The 27,670-nt window shown below is 40.5% G+C and overlaps 1 protein-coding gene across 3 annotated transcripts in view; it reads left to right on the top strand.

The window, feature by feature from the left end:
• Window positions 1-27,670, top strand: part of FOCAD (focadhesin) — a 298,144-nt gene that overhangs the window by 263,329 nt on the left and 7,145 nt on the right. For all 3 annotated transcript variants that reach the window (XM_027964571.2, XM_042243479.1, XM_060409523.1), the window contains exons 36-40: window positions 15,032-15,160; window positions 17,301-17,416; window positions 20,755-21,015; window positions 21,672-21,761; window positions 25,082-25,259. In XM_027964571.2, the coding sequence (XP_027820372.2) occupies window positions 15,032-15,160; window positions 17,301-17,416; window positions 20,755-21,015; window positions 21,672-21,761; window positions 25,082-25,259 (774 nt within the window). The remainder of the gene's footprint in view (window positions 1-15,031; window positions 15,161-17,300; window positions 17,417-20,754; window positions 21,016-21,671; window positions 21,762-25,081; window positions 25,260-27,670) is intronic.

A 27,670-nucleotide genomic window follows, 5' to 3' on the forward strand; every position in this document is an offset into this window, starting at 1 on the left:
ATGGGATGGCCAAACGCGGAGGTGTGCATGCAAACGAGTGTTTTCTTCTTCAATATGCCCGGCTCATTTGAATTTTAATAACTCCCTTCTGAAGCAGCTTTTGAGTTTAAATGTCTGGATGTCACTCATCAGAGCCCAGTGGGGCTGCTGATAGGAAGGATGACAACTTTGGTGAACTCTTTTGAGGAAGAAATGGCTTGAAAGAATAAAAATCATGCTTGGCATAGGCAAAAGGGAGAAAACTTTCAGGATAGCATGGCTCCATTGCCTCTGTGTGCCATTTAATAACTTAGGAGAGGAAGAACCGTGTTATACGTTATCCTTGATCCACATGTATGCCGGGATGAGATTGGATGAAATGATCTCTATTTTAACCAATCAGATCTGAGACAGTGAATATATTAGTCTGCTTTCTCATGTTTAGGACTTTTCTCATTTTAGATGCCCACTTTAATACTCATACGATAGAACATACCAGATGTTCATAGTATCCATTCCTTTACACAGGCCTACATTTTTAAAACCATGCCAAATAGATAAAATTCCTTCCATTTTTGAAAGACTTCAGTTAGTTTTGAATATAACTGGTTTTTTGCTATACTCTATAACATTTTCTTTTCTTCCCTAATAGTCCCACCTCCTGGCAGATGTAATATTGCTTAACCTTTGTCATCATCATAATCTATTCCTATGGATATTTATTGACTGTGCTGGGCTTAAAATTTGCTTATAATCTAATTCCTCCTATTCTGGAATTATTTTTTTCTTCTTAAGGCCCTCTAAGTTTTGGCTCTTATTTTTCCTTCTTTTCTATTCATTTATTCTTTCTCCTGATTTCTGATATTTGTTTTTTCTCAACCTCAGAGTATATTCAGATTTCAAGATTTTTCCTAATTTTAAAATAAAACAGTTAAACTGTCTTAAAAGTACTTACTGAAAGTCATCATTTATTTTTGGTGATAATATTATATATTGGAGAAGGCAATGGCACCCCACTCCAGTACTCTTGCCTGGAAAATCCCATGGATGGAGGAGCCTGGTAGGCTGCAGTCCATGGGGTCACTAAGAGTCGGACACGACTGAAGGACTTCACTTTGACTTTTCACTTTCATGCATTGGAGAAGGAAATGGCAACCCACTCCACTGTTCTTGCCTAGAGAATCCCAGGAACAGGGGAGCCTGGTAGGCTACCATCTATGGGGTCACACAGAGTTGGACACGACTGAAGCGACTTAGCAGCAAGGTTATATATTTCTACCTAATAATTAAGGGAGACTTCCCTGGTGGTCCAATGGCTAAGACTCTGTGCACGTGGCTCAGCTGGTAAAGAATCCACCTGCAATGAGAGAGACCTGTGTTCAATCCCTGGGTTGGGAAGATCCCCTGGAGAAGGGAAAGGCTACCCACTCCAGTATTCTGGCCTAGAGAATTCCACAGACTGTATAGTTCATGGGGTCACAAAGAGTTGGACCTAACTGAGCGACTTCACTTTCACTAATAATTTAGGGTTATTTTCTTACCAATCTCTTGCTAGGGAATATGACTTTCCAAGATTTTTCTACTAGGCTTTAAAGTTAACAGTAAAAAGTATTACTTTAAGGAAAACATATTTAAATCCTTAAAATTAAGTCATTATGAATGGCATTTCCTTCTTGATATGGATTCATTGGTCAGTGATTTGAGTGTATAAGAGTTGGACTTGTACATAAACTATAAGTAGGTAGATTGTTGACTGATCATCTTTGGATTACTAGCATGAGATATAATTGTTGATGAGTCTAACCAAAAGGACAGAATTAGTGAACTCCGAGTATAGAATAAATGATATGAGAAAACTATCCTGTTTTTCTGTTGATATTATAAAGTTGGTTACCAAAGTATATTATTATTAAATAGGTTAGTTTAGTAATAGCTTACCAATACAATTCTTTTTACAAAGTTATCAGAAATGAGCACATGTGTATAATGGGCTTCCCAGGTGTCACTAGTGGTAAAGAATCTGCCTGCCAACTCAGGAGATTCAAGTTCAATCCCTGAGTTGGGAATATCCCCTGGAGGAGGAAATGGCAACCCATCTAGGATTCTCACCTGGAAGATTCCATGGACAAAGGAGCCTGGCAGGCTACAGTCCATAGGGTCGTGAAGAGTCAGACACAACTGAGCAAAGCAACCTGTGTATAACATGAAGTTCAAAAACAGTATGAAGAAAAAGAAAGAATTCCTGTAATCTCACTACCTAGAGATAGCCTCAATAGATATTGCAGTGTGTGTCCTCTAGCTGTGTGTGTGTTCGATTATATTGCATTATAAAATATATATTATTTTATTGTCTTTTAAAATATATAACAAGTTTCCATGTAAATGGACATGATCACCACTAATCTCCTACATAAGGAGGGTTGGGAAAGTATGAAGAGCATTGCTCTCTAGACTAGTGTTAACAGAGTATGTTGGGAGAGTATTTAATTTCTATTTTTTGTTGTTGTAAACATCATAAAAATGTTTGAAAGAGTAAACAATTATCCCATGGCTTTCGGCATATGTTAGTTGCTCAGTTGTGTCTGACTCTTTGAGACTCCATGAACTGTAGCCTGCCAGGCTCCTCTGTCCATAGAATTTTCCAGGCAAGAATACTGAAGTGGGTTGCCATTCCCTTCTCCAAGAAAACTTCTTGACCCAGGGATCGAACCCAGGTCTCCTGCATTGCAGGCAGATTCTTTACCATCTGAGCCACCAGGGAAGCCCTTTCTAACAGCTATTATCATTTTAAGATTTTACCTTTTAATCTGTTCCTTTTATGTACAGACAATGTTTACATGTTTCCCAGTATACATATGCTTTGTATTCTTTAACTTAATATTGTATTGTAAACATTTCCCTATTTTCCATATATCTCCATAACTTCCATTTTTAAATGACTGACTGTAGAATATTCTGCCAAGTTGATGAATCATAATTAACCCATTTCCTTATTGGTCATCTAAAATGTTTCCATAATAGAGAATATCTTTGTGAATGTACCATTCCTTAGGATAAATTCTCATCAATTTATAATTAGACTCTGAGGATGTGATGACTGTAAGGATGGCATGGCCTCATTGCTCTTCAGAAGGATTGTATCAGGTTTCAGTACCTCAGCCCTGTATAAATATCATAGCAGCTTGTCATAGAGGTTAAAAGCTTGGGAGCCAGACTGCCTGGGTTCATAGCCCACTTATATGGCTTCTCAGCTGTGTCACTTCAGGCAAGCTGCTTAAGTCTGTAAGGCTCAATTGCTTCTGTAAAGTGAAAAAAATAATTGAATCTTCTTCCTAGAGTTTTTATAAGGATTATGAGTTTATGAGTCATTTTATATAACAGTGCTTAGAAAACAAAGAATAACCCCTTTCTAGTTATCATATTACAAAGCAAACCTTCATTTAGATAAACAAATGACTATAATAAAAGCCAGGCAGGTATAAAATGATGCCTTAAGGCTAATTTGCATTCATTGTCAGAAGGAATGAACATTTTTGTATGTATTTACTGTTTGAGATGTGGTTTCTTTTTTTAATTAAATGTTAGACTTTCTTTTGGGGGCTCCCCAGATGGCTTAGCGGTAAAGAATGTGCCTGCCAATGCAGGAGACAACAGTAAATGCAGATTCAATCCCTGGGTCGCGAAGATCCCCTACAGCAGGAAATAGCAATCCACTCCAGTATTCTTGCCAGGATAATCCCATGGACAGGGAAGGCTGGCGGGCTGCAGACCCTAGGGTTGCAAAGAGTCAAACCCGACTGAGCGCACACACACAGGGAAGTATGTAACCCGACAAGCTATAAGTAAGAAAAAGAAAATTCCATTATCCCATTTACATTTTTTTGGAGACTCTCATGTAAGGAAAAGCTGCCTGCCCTTCTTTCTGTGCTTCCTTCTTGTCTTTCTTCTTTCTTTCTGTCTGTCTGTCTTTCGATATGGACCACTAAACTCCTACTGTAGTTAATTATTATTATTCGTTATTTTAAATTGTCCTCACACTGTTCCAGATTAGGTAAGAGCCTCTGCCTCTTGCGTCCTTCTGAGATAACCTCATCATTCTTGGAGTACATCCTTTTGTTTATGGCACACAAAGATGTTCTAGGTCCATCTTATTTTATCCTCAGACTTGTAGCAGCCTAAGAACTCACTAAACTGTCTTTTAGTGGAGAATGATAATTAGAAGTCAAGACCTGAGTACAAATTACTACATTGCTCCTGAGTTCGTCAGTGCTCCTAGGCCCTCTCAGTGGACACTTAGAAACTTTGTTCTCTCTCTTCTTCCCTCCCCTCCCTTCTCTTTCTCTCTCACATGTGTCTGCATTTCCGTGTCTAGCAGCTACGTGTGTTGAAAACCATGAGTTTGCACCAGTGTCTCCAAACCAGCATCACAGATTTCCTTCTGCATTCTCCTCTTCTTGTGTGTAACCTCTAGAGTTGTAAGAAACCCAGCTCCTGTTAGTCTCAATACATTTGCCAGAGTCCTGCTAAACCTGCCTTTCTCTCTCTTGGGCCCTGATTTCCACTGGGCAGCCACCCTGCTTGGCAGCCTTCCTGGTGCTCACGGGCTCAGGGATGTTTTTGTTTCTGGCAACACCAGATGACGTAGTTGGTCCTAAGACAGAACATCCTACCAACTCCTGTATCTGACTGAACCATCAGAATCACCAGCTATTGTCAACAGCTATCTTGATTAGCAATGCAGACAGAGGAGGAGATGGTTGGATGGCATCACCCGATTTAATGGACATGAGTCTGAGCAAACTCCGGGAGTTGGTGATGGACAGGGAAGCCTGGCATGCTGCAGTCCATGGGGTCACAAAGAGTCAGACATGACTGAGCGACTGAACTGAACTGTACTGATCTTGATTATATAATGGTTCCTGGCAAGGGGCTTAGCATCTGCAAAAATATGCCTGCTGTCTTCATATTGTCTACCTGTGTTTCCTAAGGCCTTTTCTAGAAAAATCCTGCTCATCCTTTCCATCTTGTTTTAAACATCCTTTCCTCAGTGGAAGGCGAGGGAGGATTCCTAGATGTTCCCAGACTGGTAGAGATTTGCTGTGTGATCCATTCCTTTATGTTTTTTGTAGTACTTTACATATGTGTAATTATCTGCTTAATTATTCTTGATTCTTTGTTTAAAGTCCATCTTTCCCATTAGACTGTAATTTCCTCAAGGGCAGGAAGAGCTTCTGTGTTTAATCCTAAATGCTTAGTATAGAGTACTTGGCATATTAACAGTTCTCAAATATCTGTTGTTCTGCTTTAATCATGTATACACACACACACACACACACACACACACATTTCTTCTAAATAGTGCTAAAGATGGAGAAGGTAAAGATATAGCCACACTATATAAGTGACATCATGCTGGTGATGGAGCATAGACACACCAGCAACTGTTAGCCTACTTGTTACCAGACTTTTCCTATAAGGGTTACGCATGTGCATTATAGCATTGAGATCGGATCCTCTGTGTAGCCAAAGTATGTGTGATAATGGGTCCTGTTGTAATGCATTATGTTCGGATATGCCATTTATATCAGGGTTCTTTGAAGCTGTCAACTGGGTGCGGGATTTAAAGCAACTTTGTACCCAGATTTTAAAACATCTGGATCCTTTTAACAAATACTGTTGGGCCTTTTGAGTTCTAAATCCATTGTCTATGAAGCATTCCAGTATTTCTTTTTATCTGAGGCACTTGTGTGAAAGACAGAGCTCTATAATAAGGGAGCTGATCATTCCCATACCCTAGGTATGGATTCTTGTGTCTGATGCTGATGATCTCTGGGGAGAGAACCATGTGACTCTGTTCTCCCGTTTTAGGGCCACCTCTCTCTCCATACGTCCCCCCACATGCTTAGAACTACCAGGTATTTTCTCCATTCCTAACATCTACTATAATTTCTTTCATTCCAGTTAGTGTCAGAATTAGTTATATGTAAATATAGTGAAAAATTCTGTGTGATCCAAGCTCTGTTAGTCCATACTAATTCTCTGCTTTTTTGAAAAGTGGAAGATGTATTGCATGATAGCACTTACTGGATATCCTGTGCTCCATTTGACAAGTTCTATTCATTTCTGACACTTGCTTGTATATTGTTTTGTTTGTTTGTTAGTCACTCAGTCTGACTGAGTTGCTCAGTTAGTCAGGTCTGACTCTGCCATCCCATGGACTGTGACCCACCAGGCTCCTCTGTCCATGGAATTCTCCAGACAAGAATACAGGAGTGGGTTTCCCTTTCCTTCTCCAGGGGATCTTTCTGACCCAGAGGTTGAACCCACATCTCCCACATTGCAGGCAGATTCTTTACCATCTGAGCCACTGAAAGGTTGTTACTGAACCATGAAAGACACCGGGATTCTTGGCCTCTGGAGGAGAAGAATTCAATTTGGGGCCAGAGACGAGGCTTGATCGCTCAGAGCTTTTGTGTAATAAAGTTTTATTAAAGTGTCAAGTATAGATATCTTCCCTTGGAGATCAGTCGGTAAAGAATGTGCCTGCAATACAGGAGACTTGGGTTCAATTCCTGGGTTGGGAAGATCCCCTGGAGAAGGGAATGGCAACCCACTCCAGTATTCTTACCTGGAGAATCCCTGTGGACAGAGGAGCCTGGCAGGCTACAGTCCATGGGGTCGCAAGAGTCAGACACCACTTAGCAACTAAACTACCACCAAAGTATAAAAGAGATAGAGAAAGCTTCTGACATAGACATCAGAAGGGGGCAGAAAGTGCCCCCCTGCTAGTCTTTAGATGGATCTTATATAGCTACTAGCAAGCTGTTAATTATAGAAAGGAGATTTCTCAAAACTGAGAGTGGCACCAGGCCCCTCACCCACAACGTACGTTTTGAGATAACACTGGCACCAGGTGAGTCATCCCAGGCCATAAAATGATTAGATTAGGAGAACAATGTGTGAGTAAAACATACAGCTTTGTCAAATAGGTTCAGAATCTTAGGTGGAACCGACTTGAAAGAGTCTAGGGTAAATACATAGTTCATTAACATAGCTTAAGACAAACATTTCCATAAGAAAAACACATTGGTTAGCTCAAGGTTTGAGAAAAGTTCAGGTGGAGCCAGGTGTCATCATGGCAACAAAGAATTTTAAAATATACCTCCTTTTAAATTTGTATCAGTTCAGTCGCTCAGTTGTGTCCGACTCTTTGCAACCCCATGAATCGCAGCATGCCAGGCCTCCCTGTCCATCACCAACTCCCGCAGTTTACTCAAACTCATGTCCATCGAGTCTGTGATGCCATCCAGCCATCTCATCCTCTGTCATCCCCTTCTCCTCCTGCCCCCAATCCCTCCCAGTATCAGGGTCTTTTCCAGTGAGTCAGCTGTTCACATCAGGTGGCCAAAGTATTGGAGTTTCAGCTTCAGAATCAGTCCTTCCAAAGAACACCCAACACTGATCTCCTTTAGAATGGACTGGTTGGATCTCCTTGCAGTCCAAGGGACTCTCAAGAGTCTTCTCCAACACCACAGTTCAAAAGCATCAATTCTTCAGCGCTCAGCTTTCTTCACAGTCCAACTCTCACATCCATATATGACCACTAGAAAAACCATAGCCTTGACTATATGGACCTTTGTTGGCAAAGTAATGTCTCTGCTTTTTAATATGCTGTCTAAGTTGGTCATAACTTCCTTCTAAGGAGTAAGCGTCTTTTAATTTCATGGCTGCAATCACCATTTGCAGTGATTTTGGAGCCCAAAAAAAATAAAGTCTGACACTGTTTCCTCTGTTTCCCCATCTATTTCCCATGAAGTGATGGGACCAGATGCCATGATCTCCATTTTCTGAATGTTGAGCTTTGAGCCAACTATTTCACTCTCTTCTTTCACTTTTATCAAGAGGCTTTTAGTTCCTCTTCACTTTCTGCCATAAGGGTGGTGTCATCTGCATATCTGAGGTTATTGATATTTCTCCCGGCAGTCTTGATTCCAGCTTGTGCTTCTTCCAGCCCAGCGTTTCTCATGATGTACTCTGCATAGAAGTTAAATTTGTATAGAGAAGGGGAAAAAATTCAACACTTGTTGGTTTCCTCCTGCCAATTAAGAGAGAGATAAGAAATGTCAGTCTTGCAGCCTGTTTCCTCCATTTGGAGACCACTGGCCTTCCTGTCTGTTACCCTCTCACCACCAGGGAACCTTGTATATTAGGTCAGTTCTAAAGAGTATAGAAACAACATACCAAGTGTATAGATAGTAATGTGCAGGTACTGGTGAACGTTCTGTTGTCCTTTCAAGGGAGAGCTCGTTGTCTAAGCAATAAGTGAAGTGAAGTGAAAGTTGCTCAGTCGTGTCCAACCCTTTGCGATCCCGTGGACTATACAGTCCATGCAATTATCTAGGCCAGAATACTGGAGCGGGTAGCCTTTCCCTTCTCCAGGGGATCTTCCCAACCCAGAGATCAAACCCAGGTCTCCCACATTGCTGGGGAATTTTTTACCAGCTGAGCCACAAGGGAAGCCCCTAAACAATAAAGGATCTAAAAATAGTCATATTTCACACTGAGTCCTGGTTTAGAAGACAGGTTTAATGTCTTCCCTGATTCTCTAGATCCTCTGGAAACTGCAAATTTCCTAGTGAATTCTGTAGAAGGAACTGGGATATAGTTTTATATAATTATAAAAACACTTGATCTGAGAAAAAAATGTAATAGAAATCTGCTTATGAATTAAAAGATTTCCAATATAGAACTGGATTTATGTGCTTAGTAGGAGAGAAGAATAATTCTATGCCCAGATTGGCACTATACTATCTGCCAATTCATCAGACTGTGAATTGTGAGCCAAAAGTCCCCCAAAAGACATCTTAAATTTTGTTGTTGTTGTTGTTGTTTTGTGAAATCAAAGACCCCAATTTGCAGCCGACTCTGTGTGTGGACAGTCACCACGTGTTTGTAATCAGTATAGAGTTATGGGAATACCCAACCAGGTAATTCCTGTTACAGCATTTTTTTTAATCACGCCTGATTTTTCCTTGTCTGTCCGTCCTCTCACTAGAATGTCGGCTCCGTGGTGACCTCTTCTGCCATGTTCAGCACAGTTTCCACTGTCTCGTAGCTGGTAGATCCTTCGTTGAATAAGTGAATGTGTTTGTGAATATATTTACTTCTTCTTGGTTAGAAATTCTTCTCCTTGTAATGGCAATAGTTAACTCCTTGATAGTATCTCCTGTACTCCTAGTATTACATCCCAAGGTGGAGGAGAAATGAAGCTTTAGTTGCTGGTAACACAGCATGGAAGAGTGGCAGGTATGTTGAGCTTTTAACATTTTCAAAAAGCAAAAAAGTGTTTGTTGGCAGGGAGGAAAACAGCACTGGAAAGCACACTACTAATTTTACCTTCCCAAGTCAGCAGAGGCAAAGATAAGGAGGTTTGTTGGCGACTACTAAGAAAACATGCTGATCCTTGAGATAGCTGAAGTTCTAAAACATCAGAGAAAGGCCTGGCTTAGAAGGATGGGTTCACTAGTCATCGATGCATAAGCAGTCTGTGACTCTATGAGTAGAAGAGCGTAGGCAGTGATAGGAATTATGTGTCACAGTGCTTTTTATTATAGAAAACAGTGACTCGCTTCAAATGACTCAGTATTTACTGCAAGGATTCATAGGTTTCTCAGAAATATAAGGACAGATACTATTCACAACCCTCAGAGCATCAGAGGCAGAAAGATATCAGGCATCAAGACTTCATCTTGCTCTTTCTGTCTACCTTGCCAGGGCTGCGTCATATCATGGATCCTGCCTTTCATCCCAAAGACTGCTTCATCCCTTTCTCTTCTTTTGTGTTTGTGTGTGTGTGCTGAAATACATAACATAAAATTTACCATTGTAACCATTTTAAAGTCTACAATTCAGTGGCACTTAGTACATTCACAATATTATACAACTGTTACAAGTATCAAATTGCAGAGCAATGTTCATCACCCCCAATCCAATTTATTTTTTTCCTTTTGCTGCTCATGTTTTTGATCATTCCTAAGAATCCATGACCAGATCAATAGACTTATCTTTATGTTTTCTTCTAAGAGTTTTATAGTTTCTTGTATTATCACTGATCTACTTTAAGTTCGTTTCTCTGTATGGCATTAGTATTAGTAGGGATCCAGCTTCATTATTCAGAGAAGGCAATGGCACCCCACTCCAGTCCTCTTGCCTGGAAAATCCCGTGGGCGGAGGAGCCTGGTAGGCTGCAGTCCATGGGGTCGCTAAGAGTCGGATACAACTGAGCGACTTGACTTTCACTTTTCACTTTCATGCATTGGAGAAGGAAATGGCAACCCACTCCAGTGTTCTTGCCTGGAGAATCCCAGGGACGGGGGAGCCTGGTGGGCTGCGGTCTATGGGGTCGCACAGAGTCGGACACGACTGAAGCGACTGAGCAGCAGCAGCTTCATTACTTGCATGTGGATATCCAGTCATCCCAGCAGTGTTTGTTGAAGAGACACCGTCTTTCTTCTATTGAGCGGTCTTAGCACCCTTGTCAAAAATCGATTAACCATAAATGTTTGGGTTTATTTCTGGCCTCCCAATTCATTTTTAATATATGTCTAACCTTAGATTTGCCAGTACCACACTGTTTTGATTACTGTAGCTGTGTGGTAAGTTTTGAAATTGGTATGTGTGTGAGTCCTTTAAGTTTTTCTCTTTTGAAATTGTTTTGACTATTTGGGCCCCCTTTGCAATCTCATATAAATTTGACAATCAGCTTTTCCATTTCTGAAAAAAAAAAAAATTGTTGAAATCTTATAAGTATTGAGTCTGTAGACAGCTTTCATCTAGGTTATCAAATTTGTTGGCATAGGACTTGTCTACATAGAGCCTCCAGCATTTCACGAAAGGTGGTCCAGACTTTCCCGCCGCAGCACTGTTCAAGCAGCATTCTCCACTGAGTTTCTGCTCAGATAAGCCACGACTCCCTGTATTCATCTGTTTGTCTCTTTGGTTTTGGAGACAGCATCTTGCCCTGTGCTTTTCCCTTTCTTAAGGATCCAAGAGAATTGTTGATTCTTCAGTCTGTTTAGCTTTTTACATTTATAATAGAGTGGTAATTGCCAAGCTCTTACATGTAGAACTGAAAACCAAAAGTCCCCCCTTTTTTTAACTTTTTTAAAGTATAAAAAACATAAAATTTACCATCATAACCATTTTTAAGAATACATTTATATAGGGTTACACTATATTCACATCATTGTGAAACTAATCTCTGGAATGTTTTTATCTTGCAAAACTGAAACTCTGTACCCATTAAGCAAGAACTACCCTTTCTTCCTTTCCTGATCCTGGTAACCACCATTCTACCCTCCCTATCTGTTAATTTGACTATTCTACTTGCTGGATTTAAGTGGAATCATAGCATTTGGAAGAAAAGCAATGATCAACCTAGACACCATATTAAAAAGCAGAGACATTACTTTGCCAACCAAGGTCCATCTAGTCAAAGCCATGGATTTCCAGTAGTCATGTATGGATGTGAAAGTTAAAAGCTGAGCACCAAAGAATTGATGCTTTTGAACTGTGGTGTTTGAAAGGAATGGGCTTCCCTGATAGCTTCCCTGATTCCCAGTTGGTAAAGAATCTGATTATATTGCGAGAGACCTGGATTGGGAAGATCCCCTGGAGAAGGGAAAGGCTACCCACTCCAGTATTCTGACCTAGGAATTCCATACAGTTCATGGGGTTCCAAAGAGTCGGACACAACTGAGCAACTTTCACTTTCACTCCATGTTTTTCACTTGGAGAAGACTCTTGAGAGTCCCTTGGGCTGCAAGGAGATCAAACCAGTCAATCCTTAAGGAAATCGGTACTAAATATTCATTGCAAGGACTGAGGCTGATGCTGAAGCTCCAATACTTTGGCCACCTGAGGCGAAGAACTGGCTCATTGGAAAAGACCCTGATGATGGGAAACATTGAAGGCAGGAGGAGAAGGGGACGACAGAGGATGAGATGGTTGGATGGCATCACCGACTCCTTGGACATGAGTTTGAGCAAGCTCCAGGAGTTGGTGATGGACAGGGAAGCCTGGCGTGCTGCAGTCCATGGGGTCACAAAGAGTCGGACACGACTGAGCAACTGAACTGATACAGCATTTGTCTTATTGCAACTGGTTTATCTCACTTAGCATAGGGTCCTCAAAGTTGAGGACACATTGTAGCATATAACAGCATTCCTTTTCAAAGTTGAATACTATTCTACTGTATGTATATATCACATTTTGTTTATACACTTATCCATCAGTGGACATTTGGGATGCTCTTGGCTATTGTGAATAGTACGAATATAAGCATACAAATGTCTCTTTGAAAGTCTACTTTGTATTTTGGAAGTGGGATTGCTACGTAGGTCTATTTTAATTTTCTGAGAAGTCATCTTACTGTTTTCCATCATGGTTCTTTTGTTTTATAATCCCACCAAAAGCATATAAGGGTTCTAGTTTCCTCACATTCTTGCCAACACTTGGTATTTTTTTCTTTTCATTCTTTTTTTTCCCAAATAGTAGCCATCCTAATATGTATAAGGTGATATTGTGGTTTTGCTTTGCATTTTTGATGACTAGTAATGTTGAGCATCTTTTCATATCTCTTTTGGCCATTTGTGTACCATCTTTGGGAAAATGTCTATTCAAACTCTGTCCATTTTTGTATGTTTCTCTTTTTCCCTGTGCTTCTCATTTCTTCATTGTGTGACCTTTTGTTGATCTGTTTCTGGTTCTGCTTCTCCCAGTTTTTCAACTTCTACTAATTGTTCCACGTTTCTTGCTGGTTATGCATATACTACCCGCTTCTCTAGGCTCCTTTTGTAGCTAGTTTTCCTTCGCTGACTGCCCCACCTCTGTTTCTCGCTTTTCCAGGGTCTGCTGATTCTGCTGCTTTTTCTACCTTAGCTTCTCCTTTTCCCATGCCTTTCCTTTATACAGCTGGTTTTCTTTTTGTTGACACTGTCCCCACTTCTGTTTCTCCACTTCTCATGGTCTGCTGATTCTGCTGCTTATCCTGCCTCTGCTTCTTCTTTTGCCTGTGTTTCTCCTTTTCCCAGGCTTCTCCTTTCAGCAGCTGTTTCTCTTTTGGTGGCTCTACCACCACTTCTGCTTTCCCACTTTTCATCGTCTACTGATTCTGAATCTTCTGCCTCTGCTTTTCCCTTCTCCTGCACTCCTCCTTTCCCGTGCTTCTCCTTTCGGCAGCTGTTTCCGTTTTTGCTGACTGTCCCCTCTTCTGCTTTCCCACTTTTCATGGTCTGCTGATTCTGCTGCTGATTCTGCCTCTGCTTCTCCTTTATCCGTGCTTCTCCTTTCAGCAGCTACTTCTCTTTTTGCTGACTCTGTCCCCTCTTCTGCTTTCCCAGTTTTCACGGTCTGCTGATTCTGCTGCTTGTTCTGCCGCTGCTTCTCCTGTCTCCTGCGCTTCTCCTTTCCCATGCTTCTTTCGGCAGCTGTTTCTCTTTTTGCTGACTCTGTCCCCACTTCTGCTTTCCCACTTCTCATGTTCTGCTGATTCTGATGTGTGTTCTGCCTCTGCTTCTCCTTTTCCCGTGCTTCTCCTTTCAGCAGCTGTTTCTCTTTTTGCTGACTCTGTCCCCACTTCTGCTTTCCCAGTTTTCATGGTCTCCTGATTCTGCTGCTTATTCTGCTTCTGCTTCTCCTTTTCCTGTGCTTCTCCTTTCGGCAGCTGTTTCCGTTTTTGCTGACTCTCTCCCCTCTTCTGCTTTCCCACTCTTCATGGTCTGTTAATTCTGATGCTTGTTCTGCCGCTGCTTCTCCTTTCTCCTGCACTTCTCCTTTCCCATGCTTCTCCTTTCGGCAGCTGTTTCTCTTTTTGCTGACTCTGTTCCCTCTTCTGCTTTCCCCACTTTTCATGGTCTGCTGAGTCTGCTGCTTGTTCTGACTCTGCTTCTCCTTTTCCCATGCTCCTCTTTCAGCAGCTGTTTCTCCTTTGCTGACTCTATGCCCACTTCTGCTTTCCCACTTTTCAGATTCTGCTGATTTAGCTGCATTCTTGCCTCTGCTTCTCCTTTCTCTTGCACTTTTCCTTTTCCCACACTTCTTTCTGTAGCTGTTTTTCCTCTTGCTGGCCGTGTCCCCGTCCTGGCTTTCCCCTTTTCAGTGTCTGCTGCTGCTTTGTCTTCTGAGCCCACCCCTGCTTCTTTTCCCCCCCTTTCGTTAATTCCGCTTCTCTTTGTGCTAATGCTGATTTGCCTTCTGCTACCTATATTGATCCTGCTGCTGCTTTTACTTCTCCTTCTTGGTCTCCTGGTTTTTCATACATCATTTCTGACCTCCTTGTAACTTCACTTCATGATTCTCACTGGCTACTCCAACCTTGGCTTTAATTTATGGCTCCACTCAAAACTGCTAGAGCATCTGATTTTTTCAATTTCAAATTACCTCCCACCTGAAAAAAAAAAATTTTTTTAAGAGAATATATCACTAAAGTCATGGTGCTGTGTCTTAAGTAGCTGGTTAAACTATGGATTAGCTATTTTGTTATGTTCACCTGTGGAGCTGTCAGCCACGGCACAAGCTGAGGAGAAGCAGCAGCGAAGAGTGCATGGGACAGAGTGGAACCATTTAGAGCCACAGGGACAGAAGTAACCCTTATCCTGAGAAGGGGATAGACCTGAGTGGCAGTAATTATCTCCTCTTCTGGAAGTAGATTAAAGAATGAGTCAGAGATAAAGCAGTAACATAGAATAAGTTACTCTTTTTAGGAAATTCAATGAAAAGATATGGGAGAGCATGGAAGAGAGTTAATTAGCAATGTGGAACATTCCTATCCAGACAAGAAGGAAAGACTGGAAACAAATAAGAGAAAGGAGAATGGAGGGAGCAAAGTTTGTAGCAAGTGGGATTGACTCGAAGGGCACAGAATTGAAAGGTTGAACACAGCTGAAGCTGTGATACCAAATCCTTTGAAATAAGTAAAAGGAGGGCAAGTTGGCATCTTTCACTTTCACGATGCTATTGAGGTGTTTTATTATTTTTTTCCTTTCTGTTGCAGGTCCTGAATCTGTGCCCCCTTCCCTTCTCAAAGTTGTGATGAAACCCATAGCAACTGTTGGAGAAAACCACCAGTATCCTCCTGTGAACTGGGCTGCTCTCCTCTCTCCACTTATGAGGCTAAACTTTGGTAAATAGCGCATGTTCTTTGGTCTTCAGACTCTGCTTTTAGGTTGTGACCTGAATAGAAAATGAGATTTTTTTGGTCACAATTGATAGTGACTGAATGGACCTCTGGGAATGTAAGGTTTGTTTTCTTGGGTGGGACAGCTGGGTTACTTCACTGAGTCACTTTTTAAATAGCTGAGGAGGAGGAGGAGGTTTGAAAAAATATACCAGATGCGCTCATCAAAACAGTACTTGGCTGAGATGTGCACTTTGCTGGGTATGCAGGGTAGATCACGAGAGCCTGATTTGATGGTGATCAGGCTGCACTCGCAGAACTCCAGGTTTCAGTGAAATGCCCTATGGGATGCTGTAATTAGTTTTCTGTTGCTGCCATAACAAATTACCACAGGTGTAGTGGCCTGAAACTATACAGAGTTATTATCTTACAGTTCTGTAAGTCAGAAGTCCAGCATAGTTCTCACTTCACTAAGATCAGGGTATCAGCAGAACAACATTCCTTCCTTTGTTGCCCAGGGGAGTGATGCGGCTTGAATGTTTGTGTTCCCTGAAAATGCATATGTTAAGATCCTAACCCTCAGTGTGATGGTATTAGGGGGTGGGTCCTTCAAGGGCAGTTAGGTCATGAGGAACCCTCATGAATGGAATTAGTGTCCTTCTCAAAGAGGTCCACAGAACTCCTCAGTCCACACTGTGAAGACAGGAAGAGGCCAGCAGACTGCAGCTCAAAAGGGCTCTCACCAGACACCCAACCATGCTGACACCCTGATCTTGGACTTCCAGCCACCAGGACTGTGAGAAATAGGTCTCTGTTGTTTATAAACCACCCAGTCTGTAGTGTTTTGTTACAGCAGCCCAGACAGACTGAGATGGGGAGAACCCATTCCCCTCCCTTTCCCAGCTTCTAGGGGATGCCCACTCCATGGCTTGTGGCTCCCTTTCTTGCTCTTCAAAGCAAGCAGCAGGGGGCTAAAGAATCCTCATGCTGTCATCTTTCTGATCCTCTGAAGGCAGGAAAGGTCTTCCATTTGTAAGGATTCATGTGATTAATGGGTCCATTTGAATAATCCAGGATAATCTCCCCATCTCAAGGTCTTTAACCTTAATCACATCTGCAAAGTTCCTTTGCCAAGCAAGGGAACATATTCACAAATTCCAGAGGTTAGATGCAGACAGATTATTCTGTTTATCCCGGGTACTCTGTGGTGAGAGGTAAAGGGAAGGCACACCTCTGTTTGTCCAAAGCAAATTCTGTGATGGAGCTAGCATATTAGCATATGGAAATTTAGCTTCATATATCAATATTTGTGCCCCCAACTCCAAAAAAGAGGGAGCGAGGACAACGTTAACAGTGCTATAAATTATGGATGTATATATATGTGTGTGTATTTGTATGAGTCCTCTATTATTTACAGTAGGTGCTTTCTTACATATGATATACAAAAATATCTTTTTGTATACTATAATTTATGTGCAATTTACGGGATAATCAAAGATGATTTTAACTAAACACAGTTTTTCATTTGAATGCTTTCATTTGAACCTAATCCTATGTAAGATATGGTGTCACCATACTATATATCCAGAGATTTCATTTGAAAACTATGTTCCCCTGCCCCTCCCCACTTTTATGTGCTATGTTGAAGATGTTGGTATTTTAGTAAAAAGAAGAAAAGGCCTGGTTAGGAAGATGTATCTGCAGATGGGGATCAGGCTTTAAAAAGACTGGATCATTAGAGAATGTGACCTCTTTAAATCCTTCCAGATCTGGATTTGTCTATGTGCTGATTGCAAGGTGGAGAGGAGAGAAAAAACAAAAATGAGATTTTTAGCTAGAATTTTCTCAAGTTTTTAATAGCATTTGAGTCTTTAGGTTTGTCTGGACATTGTAAGAGAAATTTGCCAAGCTAGTTCAAGATCCTTACCAGTTACAGATAAGATCCTTACTGGATACATTCATTTGTTTCACAACTAAAAACGTCTCTTGAAATACCTTATGGTTTGCTGAAGTTCCATTACCATTAGACATCATACAAGAGTTCTTTTACCTTTAGCTGTATTACTGGGGACACTGAAACCTAAACATGAGTTACAAGAGGCACCTACCTACATTACAGATATTCTTCCCCCTTCTTCTCTTTCAGGTGACGAGATTCAGCAACTGTGTCTTGAAATTATGGTGACCCAGGCACAGTCCTCCCAGAATGTCACTGCACTGTTGGGAATGTGGGTGATGCCACCTCTGATCCATGGTCTGAGTGTAAGTAGTAATAAAGGGTGTTGAGCAACAGGAGGGTATAGTTGTTGTGGGGGAGACCAACATTCCTTTGGGTGTGAGTTCTCAAAGTCAAGAGTGGACATGTGGGCTCTCACAAGGAGTGAGCAGTTGACAGTAGCTGGCCAGGAGACTGGAAAATTGTGGGACTTGAAACTCTGCCGTAACCATCACCATGTATGCTTTCGACTTTTCCTGCTTTTCATGTTTATTACAAGAAAAAGGGAAAATGATGATCAGAGATATTCAAGTTCCTTTCTCTCAGGACCACACAGGTAGAAAGCTGTAGAGTTACTGGAACCTGGGTTTATTTGTTTATATGATCTACATAATCATTACAGCAGGGATTAAAAGAAAGGCAAATCCACATGCTTTGGATAAACAATCCCTCATCCCTCCCTTTCACAGAAAGGCAGCAATTAAGGTGAGCCTTGAAAGCTTGGTAGGATCTTATTAGGGATCAAATTAGAGACCCCAGAGGGTGTGCGTGGGAGGGTGTAGGGGGAGAGAGTAGGACATCTCTGTCCATAGGTGTTCCGCTGGAGTAAAGTGCTGAGGAAGACGTGATCCAGCCTAGTCTTTGTGACAGAAGTGGCAGCAGCTTCCAGGGTATACACTAAGGGTAGGTAGGAAGAATGGGGTAAGATTATTTAAAGATACGAAATAAGCAAAGATGTATCATTTCGGTTACATTTCAAGTTAGGACAGAAAAAGCATATTCCACGATTCCTTAGAGGTTCACCAATTGATTATGAGCTAAATGATCTCCTTTTTTTAAATTCTTCTATTGCTGGAGGCTTTAATTCTTTGAGAATGGTGAAAAGCTCTCTTATTATTTCATCTTTTTTATGTATATAATCATCTTTATTGTAATTCATGAGTGCATTAAAAACTGATATGGATCTCTTTACTAACACATGTAGATTCTCATGGGCATCTGCTTTTTACTTTTACTTGAGAATAGTAAAAGGGGTCAATATCTTAGTATCATTACATCAAGTGCTCAACTCCTGGAAGCCTGGGAGGCTCTCTTAGGGTTTCCAGATCACTAAGCTGTCTGCTGAACTGCCCACACTCAAGTGTCTTCTGGAATTCCGTATAAATTTCAATAGGCACCTGGGCAACAGAATACTCTGTTACTTTGCTTGTTTTTAAGGTGCATTTCCAGGGCTAAACATTGTGCCCAAACATTTTCAAATTGCCCTGGCTAATCTTCCAAGTAGTCTGTTACTCACTTTACTAATCTCCCTGCCAGATTAAGAACCCCAAAGCTTTGTTAACCACAAAAAAGTTAGGCAAGGCTCCTCTTCTCTTCCCGGGTCAAATTATTTGAAGTCCAAAAAGAATGCTAGTATCAAAAGTGGAGGACAGTAGTCTTTCCTGAAAAAGCCCTTGTCTTTTGACTTTAGTCTCTACTCTCTTGTTTTTATTTTTTAAAAAACTTTTCCTACATCTCCTAATTCTTCTTAATTTAAGGGCAGTGTCATTGACATCTGTAGCTGCTGTGACCTGTCTGCTCCAAGCAGCTCCCATCTAGCTGCCATTTAATGAGCACTTGTTACGTTCCTCCTGCTGGTAAGCACTCAGTGAACACTGTCAGTCATCAGATTTAATCTCTCTTCAACCCTGACAGGGACTTTCCAAGTGGCACTAGTGGTAGAGAACCCACCTGCCAGTGCAGGAGATGAAAGAGACACGGGTTTGATCCCTGGGTCGGGAAGATCTCCTGGAGAAGGGCATGGCTATCCACTCCAGTATGCTTGCCTGGAGAATTCCATGGACGGAGAGGCTTGGCAAGCTACAGTCCATGGGGTCGCAAAAGAGTTGGACGCGACTGAGCACGCATGCATATGTACAACCCTGATAGGCTAATTTTTTTACCGCTCTATTGAGTTATAATTTATATTCCATAAAATATGGCTATTTAAGTATATAATTTTAATGAGTCTTAGTACATTTATACATTTTCATCCACCATCAATAGCATTTCCACCACCCCCAAAAAATTCCATTGTGCCTACTTATAGTTAATCCCCACTCCCAATCTCAGACCCAGGCTACCATTGATCTTCTTTTGGTCTCTATAATTTTGTTACTTTAAAGAACTTTCATATAAATTTACATTTCATATAAATTTTAGAAATTCTTTGGAATGGAATCGTACAATATGAGAACTTTTGTGTCTCACTTATTTCACCTCTGAGAAGTAGATTTTTTTTTATTATTTCGATTTTACAGGTTGATAAACTGAGGCAAGTAGAGGTTAAGCAAAGGTTATATAGCTCATCAATGGAAACACTGGCTGACTCAAAAGCCTGTGCTTTCAACACTGTTCTATTAATGCTTCCTTCCTTTTAAATCATCTATAATTCTAACTGCCTGTTTTCTTGAGCTCAGATATTTTTCTAGGCTTTAGTTATCCCTCCATTTCTCCTTTAAATCTGTCCTTTTTTTTTTAATATTCATCTTTGATTAGGAACCTTTCTTATTATCTTTGTTAATTAACAAATTGTAAATTCATTTTTTAATTATGTACCTTCTCATTTAAAAAAAAAGATCTGAAATGGCATGTTCTTTAATGTGAAATATTGTGTAACTCATGCAGCTACATTGATCTTTTTAGAAATTTACCGATTTTTGTCAGATTTTATTTTATAAAACACTTCTTTCAGACTTGCTGCTCCTTTAGTATCATACTTAACGTTTACTAAGAACTTTTGAAGCCTGCTTCCTTACAGTCTAGGGCTCATAGCTATCATTACTGTGCCCCTTCTTAGCTATCCTGAACTCTAAGACACTGTGGTCAGTTTCACATGCATGACTGGTTCTTCTTGGCTCAGAATTGGCCCCAGAACTCCTGTTCCCCTGATTATTTTCTCATGCTTTCTCAGAAGAAGAAATGAATAATATCAAATATTCTGTTTAGCCAATTTCCAGCAGTCGAGCCTTCATCTCCAGTAGCTTTTCTGGCTAGCAAATGTGACCTTTTAAGACTGAATAGCAACTGTCATGTACTTTGAGAAGTAGCATTTTATTCCCCTCACTGGAAAGACCCAAGATTTGAGATGAGTAGTTCACAGATGGATTGGCAGATACCATATATCAACACAGGCACCCTAGATCAGAAGTCACTGAAGCAGCTAACATCACAGTCATTGGTGGTCCATTTGCCCATGAAGCTGTGGGGAAATGAGGGTTTAGGAAGCAACCTGAACCTTTTAAAATTTCATTTTACCCTCAGGCACGGTGATGACCTAGAGGTTTTGAGCATTACAAACCCGGACTTGCCTGTTTACATCTGACCTCTTTGGTTTCTCTTTCAGCTGAATATCAAGAAATACCTTCTCCTATCTGTGCCTTCATGGATAAAACATGTCTCTGATGAACAGATCGTGGGTTTTGTTGAAAGCTTAATGGTGGCAGTTTTTAAAGCAGCTTCCCCACTCTCCAGTCCTGAGTTACGCCCAAGTGCCTTACAGGGCCTGAGTCAGGCCATGAAACTGCCCAGCCCTTCCCACCACCTCTGGAGTCTGCTCAGCGAGGCTACTAGGAAAATTTTTGACCTCCTGCCAAATAAGATTCGGGTGAGGAACAAAAATATTTGCATTCCTGACAATTTGTGTTTGGGATTTTTTAAAGCCTTTTTGGCAAAGCGGGGAGGTATATGTTTTTAAGAATGTGGTGGGAAGACTAGCAAGAAATAACCACATTCTTCACTAAGAATGTTTGCTTCCAAAATCTAAATTGAGGTTGAAAATTTAGAAACAAAGTTTTGAGCATGCCTTGAAGCAGGTTAACCAGTGTAGCACCAGGAAATTTGTTCTCAGGTCTTTTACCAAATGCCTGTAGAAGATGAGCAAGTTCAGAAACCCTTACACCTGAGGAATGTTTGGGCGTATTGTCCAACACACTTAATATTTGCATCAGGTGACTTAATACTAGCTTTGCCCCTCCCCCAACAGACTTCTGAAATGTAGTTGTACAAAGAAGTAGAAAATCCATCGAGAATGATGGGTTCTGATCAGGAGGGAAAAGTACAGCCAAGCAAAATACACCAAATAACAGGAAAGATGCTTCCTAAATGATATAAAGTTGGCCACGAGTTGTGGCTTGGTTAAAATTAAAATCTCATCAGCTGCTGTTCATGGAGATAAGCAAAGCTAAAGATTTGTCAGAGCAGTGAGAAAACAGGTGTTATCTTACACTGTATTTTGACTTGCTTGGGATTTTTCTTTACCAGAGAAATGATCTAGAGCTGTATATCAGCGTAGCAAAGTGCCTCTCGGAAATGACCGATGATGAAGCCAATCGGATTGCCCAGATTACCGAGGTAATAACATATCCATGTGTTTTTCCATTATTGAGATGGGTATTACAGTTGATATGGTTATAGTGTCCTTTTGGCTGAAGTTCACTTTGTTTCATATTTGTTAGTTACTGGCCAATTTCAGGAAACTCTCTCTTTCACTGTGGGGTCTCATGTCCAGCCTAGTACGGTTGGCTATGCAGTAGTATAAATGGGTAGATGAATGAATAACTTTTTTTTCAACTGGAACATAGTTCCTTTACGTTGTTGTGCTAGTTTCTGTTGTACAGAGAAATAAATCAGTTGTGTACCTGTATCCACTCTATTTTGGATTTCCTTCCCATTTAGGGACCACAGAGCATCAAGTAGAATTCCTTGTGCTGTACAGTAGGTTCTCATAAGTTATCTGTTTTATTCACGCTAGTGTACATATGTCAATCCCAGTTTCCCAGTTCATCCCACCTCCCCGTTCCCTTCTCTGTGTCCATACATTTGTTCTCTATTTCTGCCTTGCAAACAGATTCAGCTGTACTGTTTTTCTAGATTCCACATATATGCATTAATGTGCGGCATTATTCTCCTTCTGATTCACTTCACTGTGTATGACAGTCTCTGGTCCATCCACATCTCTACAAATGACCCAGTTTCATTCCTTTTTAGGCTGAGTAATATATATTCCATTATACATATGTAGTAGTATAAATGGACAGATGAATGATAACTTTTTAACCTAATTAATCGCACTTTATCAAGAACATTTTAGTGTTCCCTATGGGTAAAAAGCATTAGTCGCTCAGTTGTGTCTAACTCTTTAAAACCCCATGGACTGTAGCCTCTGTCCATTGAATTCTCCAGAAAGATCCCCTGGAGAAATGGCTACCCACCCAGTGTTCCTGACTGGTGAATTCCAAGGACAGAGAAGCCTGGCAGGCTACATACAGACCATGGGCTTGCAGAGTCGGACATGACTGAGCAACTAAGCACAGCACAGCCCAAGCAATTTAAAAGGAAATGCTTGAGAGAATGCACTCGGGCACCTCACTGCTCGGGTGTGAAATCCAGTCTCTAATTTACTAGCAATGTGACCTTGGTTAAGTGTCATATTCTCTCTCTACCTCGGTTTCTTGATCTATAAAAGGGAAATAATAGCACATACCTATTAGTGTCGGTTTGAGAGTTAAACGACTTAATCCATGTTAAGTTTTGGAAAAGTGCCTGACCCAAGGCAAGGATTCAGTAATAACATTATCATAATTATTACATTCATGTAATGTATTATATCTTGTTATTATATTCAGGTTGTATAGTTGGAAGTTAACATAATTTACTTTGTGGTACCTAAAGCTCAAAGTGGCTATGTTACTCACTTGCATTTCTAAAGTGCCGTTCAGAACATTGTCACTAGAACATTCTAAATTGTGTTCTGATGTCCCCCCAAGAGTATGTGTTCTGCTGAGCCCTCTGTTTTTCTATTCATTTCTAGAAAGAACAGAGATAAGAAAGTACAGGTGAAGAGCTGAGACTCCTTGGGTTTCAGTTCTTACTCTATGGCATTAAGCAAGTTTCCTAACTTCTGTGCTTCAGTCTCCTCATCTGTAAAGGAGGTGATAATAGTAATGTATTGCTCAGTGTTACTACGAGAATGAAATGATTGATACAGTGGTCCTCAAACGTTTTGGTCTCAGGGCCATTTTAGTGTCTTAAAAATTATCATGGACTTCAAAGAGCTTTTGTTTATGTGGGTTCTATCTGTCAATGTTTACCATGTTAGAAATTAAAACTAGAAAGTTTTTAGAACATTACTTAAAAGTAGTAATAAATCCATTGCATTTTAACATGGAAGAAAATTTTTTTTTTCCAAAAAACAGGTTAGTTTAGAAAGTTAGAAAAGTGGCCTTGTCTTACATTTTGTAAGTCTCCTCAGTGTCTTCATAGAAGACAGCTGGATTTTCATGGCTGCTACTCCATTCAATCTGTTGTGATGTCGTTTTGGTGAAGTATGTGAAGAAAACCCAGCCTCACACAGATACGAAGGTAGAATGGGAAAGAGTGTTAGTAGTCTTTTCAGATAACATGTGGATATCTTTCTTTGATATTGTACCAAAACTCACCAAGTGGTGGTTTCTTATAGGTTAGTTGCAGTGTGGAATCTGAAAGCAGGTCGGTGAACATCACATACTCTATTACAATGAAATCCATTGGTCCATTGCACTATGGATCTTTTACTAATGCATGATTTTTTAAGATACACTTGCAAGATCTGTAAGATATATTGGTCATTTCAAAAATATTGAGTCGCTAAATTTTGAAAATCTTCCAAATGTTGGTACATTTCATTATAAACATCAAAACATCGTATTTGTCACTATTACAAATAGTGACAGCAACCTCATCAGAAAAGTCTTTTATGTATGTATGTCTTACATGTATCTTGGGAAGCTGCCAAAGTCATAGTAGCAGATACAGATTTTCCAAAAATCTAATTTTCGCTTAAAAGCACACATTTTGTCATTGGCACTAATGGCTGTCAAGTATTTTCCTTGGAAATGGCAGTCTCACTTCCTTCACTTGTAAAAAATAATCAAATACTCAGTTTTCATAACCATCGTTTGTTTATCAGTCATTCTTTCAAGTAAATGGTCTGTGAAAAGAGTGGCTATTTCAGCTCACAACTGCCTCTCACAACTTTCTCCTTGAGATGACCATCACACTTGGGGGTGCAACACAAGAGCTTTATGCATGCTTCCCATTTGGTCATACAGAACATTACAAAGATGTATATTCAAGAGCAGAGGCTTAACAAAACTAGTAATTTTATTGCTTACAAGGATATTTTAAATGAAACTAGCTTTTTAAAAAATTGCCAGTGTCAGTACAAACTACAATGAATATTACTCCTGTTTGGGGTCTATTATGAATATAGTTTGACCTCACAGACCCTCTTTTCCAAAAGGGTCTTGGGGTCCCAGAGGTCTGGGTACCAAACTTTGTGAAATGCCAAATTAACACAGGTTAAGTGCTTCAAATGTGCCTGGCACGTTGTAAGTACTGTATTTGTTGGTTACCATTGTTATTATTTGTGTGTCTTTACTAAATACACACATCAGTTGACCCTTGAAATCATTGATGGTTTTTATGAGAAAACAAAAGGTGACATTACAACTGTCTATAGGTACATTTTAAGACAGCACACAGGCAGATAGGTTACACAGTGCAGGAAACAGTTTTAGCATTTGGAGTGGTAATCAGCTTCAAACTCACCCTTTCTCTTTTGCCCTTGCCCAAAGGTTCTGTAACAACTTCAGTTAATGTAATAGAAACTGAACAATTTGCTTTTTTTGCAGAGTAGCCTAGAAAAGGCTGCCTTTGTCAGGCTCTACTTGGTCTCTCAAGGACGATTCCCCTTGATGGGCTTGACTGATGTGCTCAGTGTTGCTGTCCGGCACCGTGAAAAAGACACGCTGGCCTGGATGACACTGCACAGCTTGTACCAGGCACGGATTGTGAGCCACGCCAACACCGGTAAGGGCAGCCAGGGAGCACATCGGGACAGACAAACATGCCTCCCATCTCTTTGAGGTTATCATTGTTTCCTCAACTTAAAAACTAGGTTAGGGCTTCTTGACACGGGTGAGGACTTGTTACCCCCAAATGAGCAGCACCATTACAGCTCACAGCATCAACTCTTCGGAGGTGTGAATAAATTCTGCTGGAGATTTGGATCTCATATTTGGCCCTCCAGGCCCACAGAGATATAAGCAGGTTTACCAGGTTGAATCTGCTTGCTCCTGTTTCTCAAACAGATGGATGCTAATGGATTCTTCCTGATGTTTGCATGAACATGGCGTTTGGGTGGTCATTTAACAAATGGAAAAAGAAAGCAGCAAGCACAAATTAAATAGTTATTCTAGAGAAGAACTTCTCAGGGGTGAGAAAAATAAAATCTGGACACCCTGAGTACATCCTCACGCCAGAAACTGCAGGCCTGAAGCTCTGCTAATGAATGGTGCAACTTTTAGGCCGTTTTCGACATTTATGCTGTAATAGTCATCTAAAGAGAGACTTCCCTCAACCCAGGGTCTGTGACAACTTGAAGGGGTGGGAGGGGGGAGGGGGTTAAGAAGGGAGGGGATAAATGTATACCAGTGGCTGATTCATGTTGATGTATGGCAAAGGTCAGCAAATATTGTAAAGCAGTTATCCTCCAGTTAAAAATTAATAGGAGGAAAAAAATAAATAGGGAGCGCCCTCATTTCTCCTCCATGCCTTTGGTCATATGCTTGTAATTTTCCAAATCTATGTTCAGGTTCTGATCAGACTGGATGTGACTAGAAGCCCCTTGTAAGCCATATTCCCCATCTCTTGTATTTTGAAGGCTATGAGAGAAGACTGACAAATGCAGTTTAAATACTGTTTGCAAGATTGTGTAGGAAATTTTGATTCTTCTTCCTTTTTGGCAACTGAGATAGTTGTCTCCTGTCCACCTTAGTGCATGCCCAAGGAAAAGTGAACCTGTGATGAAAAATGAGATTTTTTTCACTCGACCTCAGAAGTGTATTTATCCGGTAGAAAACCAGTAGGTGTTCCCAATTAAGCATGAAGCTACATGAAAGAAACAAATAAATTTGATATTGCCTTTGGTTGTAACCAGCTGGCCTGCAAATTTAGTTTGAATTTTCAAATGGCAAGAGTAGAAAAGTGCTTCCTCCTTTTTTTTTTTTAATTAATCTTTTTTTCTTTTTTTGTCTTATTCACCTAATACTAGTGGTAGTTAACCTTTTTGGGGTCATAGATCATTTTCAGCCAGGGTGAAAATTCCCCTTCAATATGTGTGTGTAAGTACTGGCACAAACACAGTGCCATTTTCCTCTCATGCACTAAATTTTGAAGATCTCTCCAAGTAGTCTTTGCTTTGCTGGGAATCCTCATTTTTGAAAGGAAAAAATAATATTTATGTTAATGTTTGTTCTCTGTTGAGCCTACTACAGCTGGGTTTTGGTTTTGGTGCTTTTTAAAATGTCTTTAGGATAGGTATTCTGTATGATTTTGTCATAAATTGAGAACTTTAAGCAAGGGAGGACTATAAGAACAATTAATTATCAAAGATTTAACACTACTAACTCATGGGCATGCCCAGTTTCTCCCAGTGTTTAGTGTTGAGAAATTCCATTAAATGCATTTGACCATTTTATCAGGTTTGAAGAATAAATTTAGCTTTTAAAAATACAAACACATGAAAAGATGCTCAACATCACTCATTATTAGAGAAATGCAAATCAAAACCACAATGAGGTACCACTTCACACCAGTCAGAATGGCTGCGATCCAAAAATCTGCAAGCAATAAATGCTGGAGAGGGTGTGGAGAAAAGGGAACCCTCCTACACTGTTGGTGGGAATGCAAACTAGTACAGCCACTATGGAGAACAGTGTGGAGATTCCTTAAAAAATTGCAAATAGAACTACCTTATGACCCAGCAATCCCACTGCTGGGCATACACACCGAGGAAACCAGAATTGAAAGAGACACATGTACCCCAATGTTCATCGAAGCACTGTTTATAATAGCCAGGACATGGAAACAACCTAAATGTCCATCAGCAGATGAATGGATAAGAAAGCTGTGGTACATATACACAATGGAGTATTACTCAGCCGTTAAAAAGAATTCATTTGAATCAGTTCTGATGAGATGGATGAAACTGGAGCAGATTATACAGAGTGAAGTAAGCCAGAAAGAAAAACACCAATACAGTATACTAACACATATATATGGAATTTAGAAAGATGGCAATGACGACCCTGTATGCAAGACAGGAAAAAAGACACAGATGTGTATAATGGACCTTTGGACTCAGAGGGAGAGGGAGAGGGTGGGATGATTTGGGAGAATGGCATTCTAACATGCATACTATCATGTAAGAATTGAATCGC

This window comes from Ovis aries, chromosome 2, assembly GCF_016772045.2.
Source record: "Ovis aries strain OAR_USU_Benz2616 breed Rambouillet chromosome 2, ARS-UI_Ramb_v3.0, whole genome shotgun sequence".
Taxonomy (NCBI): Eukaryota; Metazoa; Chordata; class Mammalia; order Artiodactyla; family Bovidae; genus Ovis; species Ovis aries.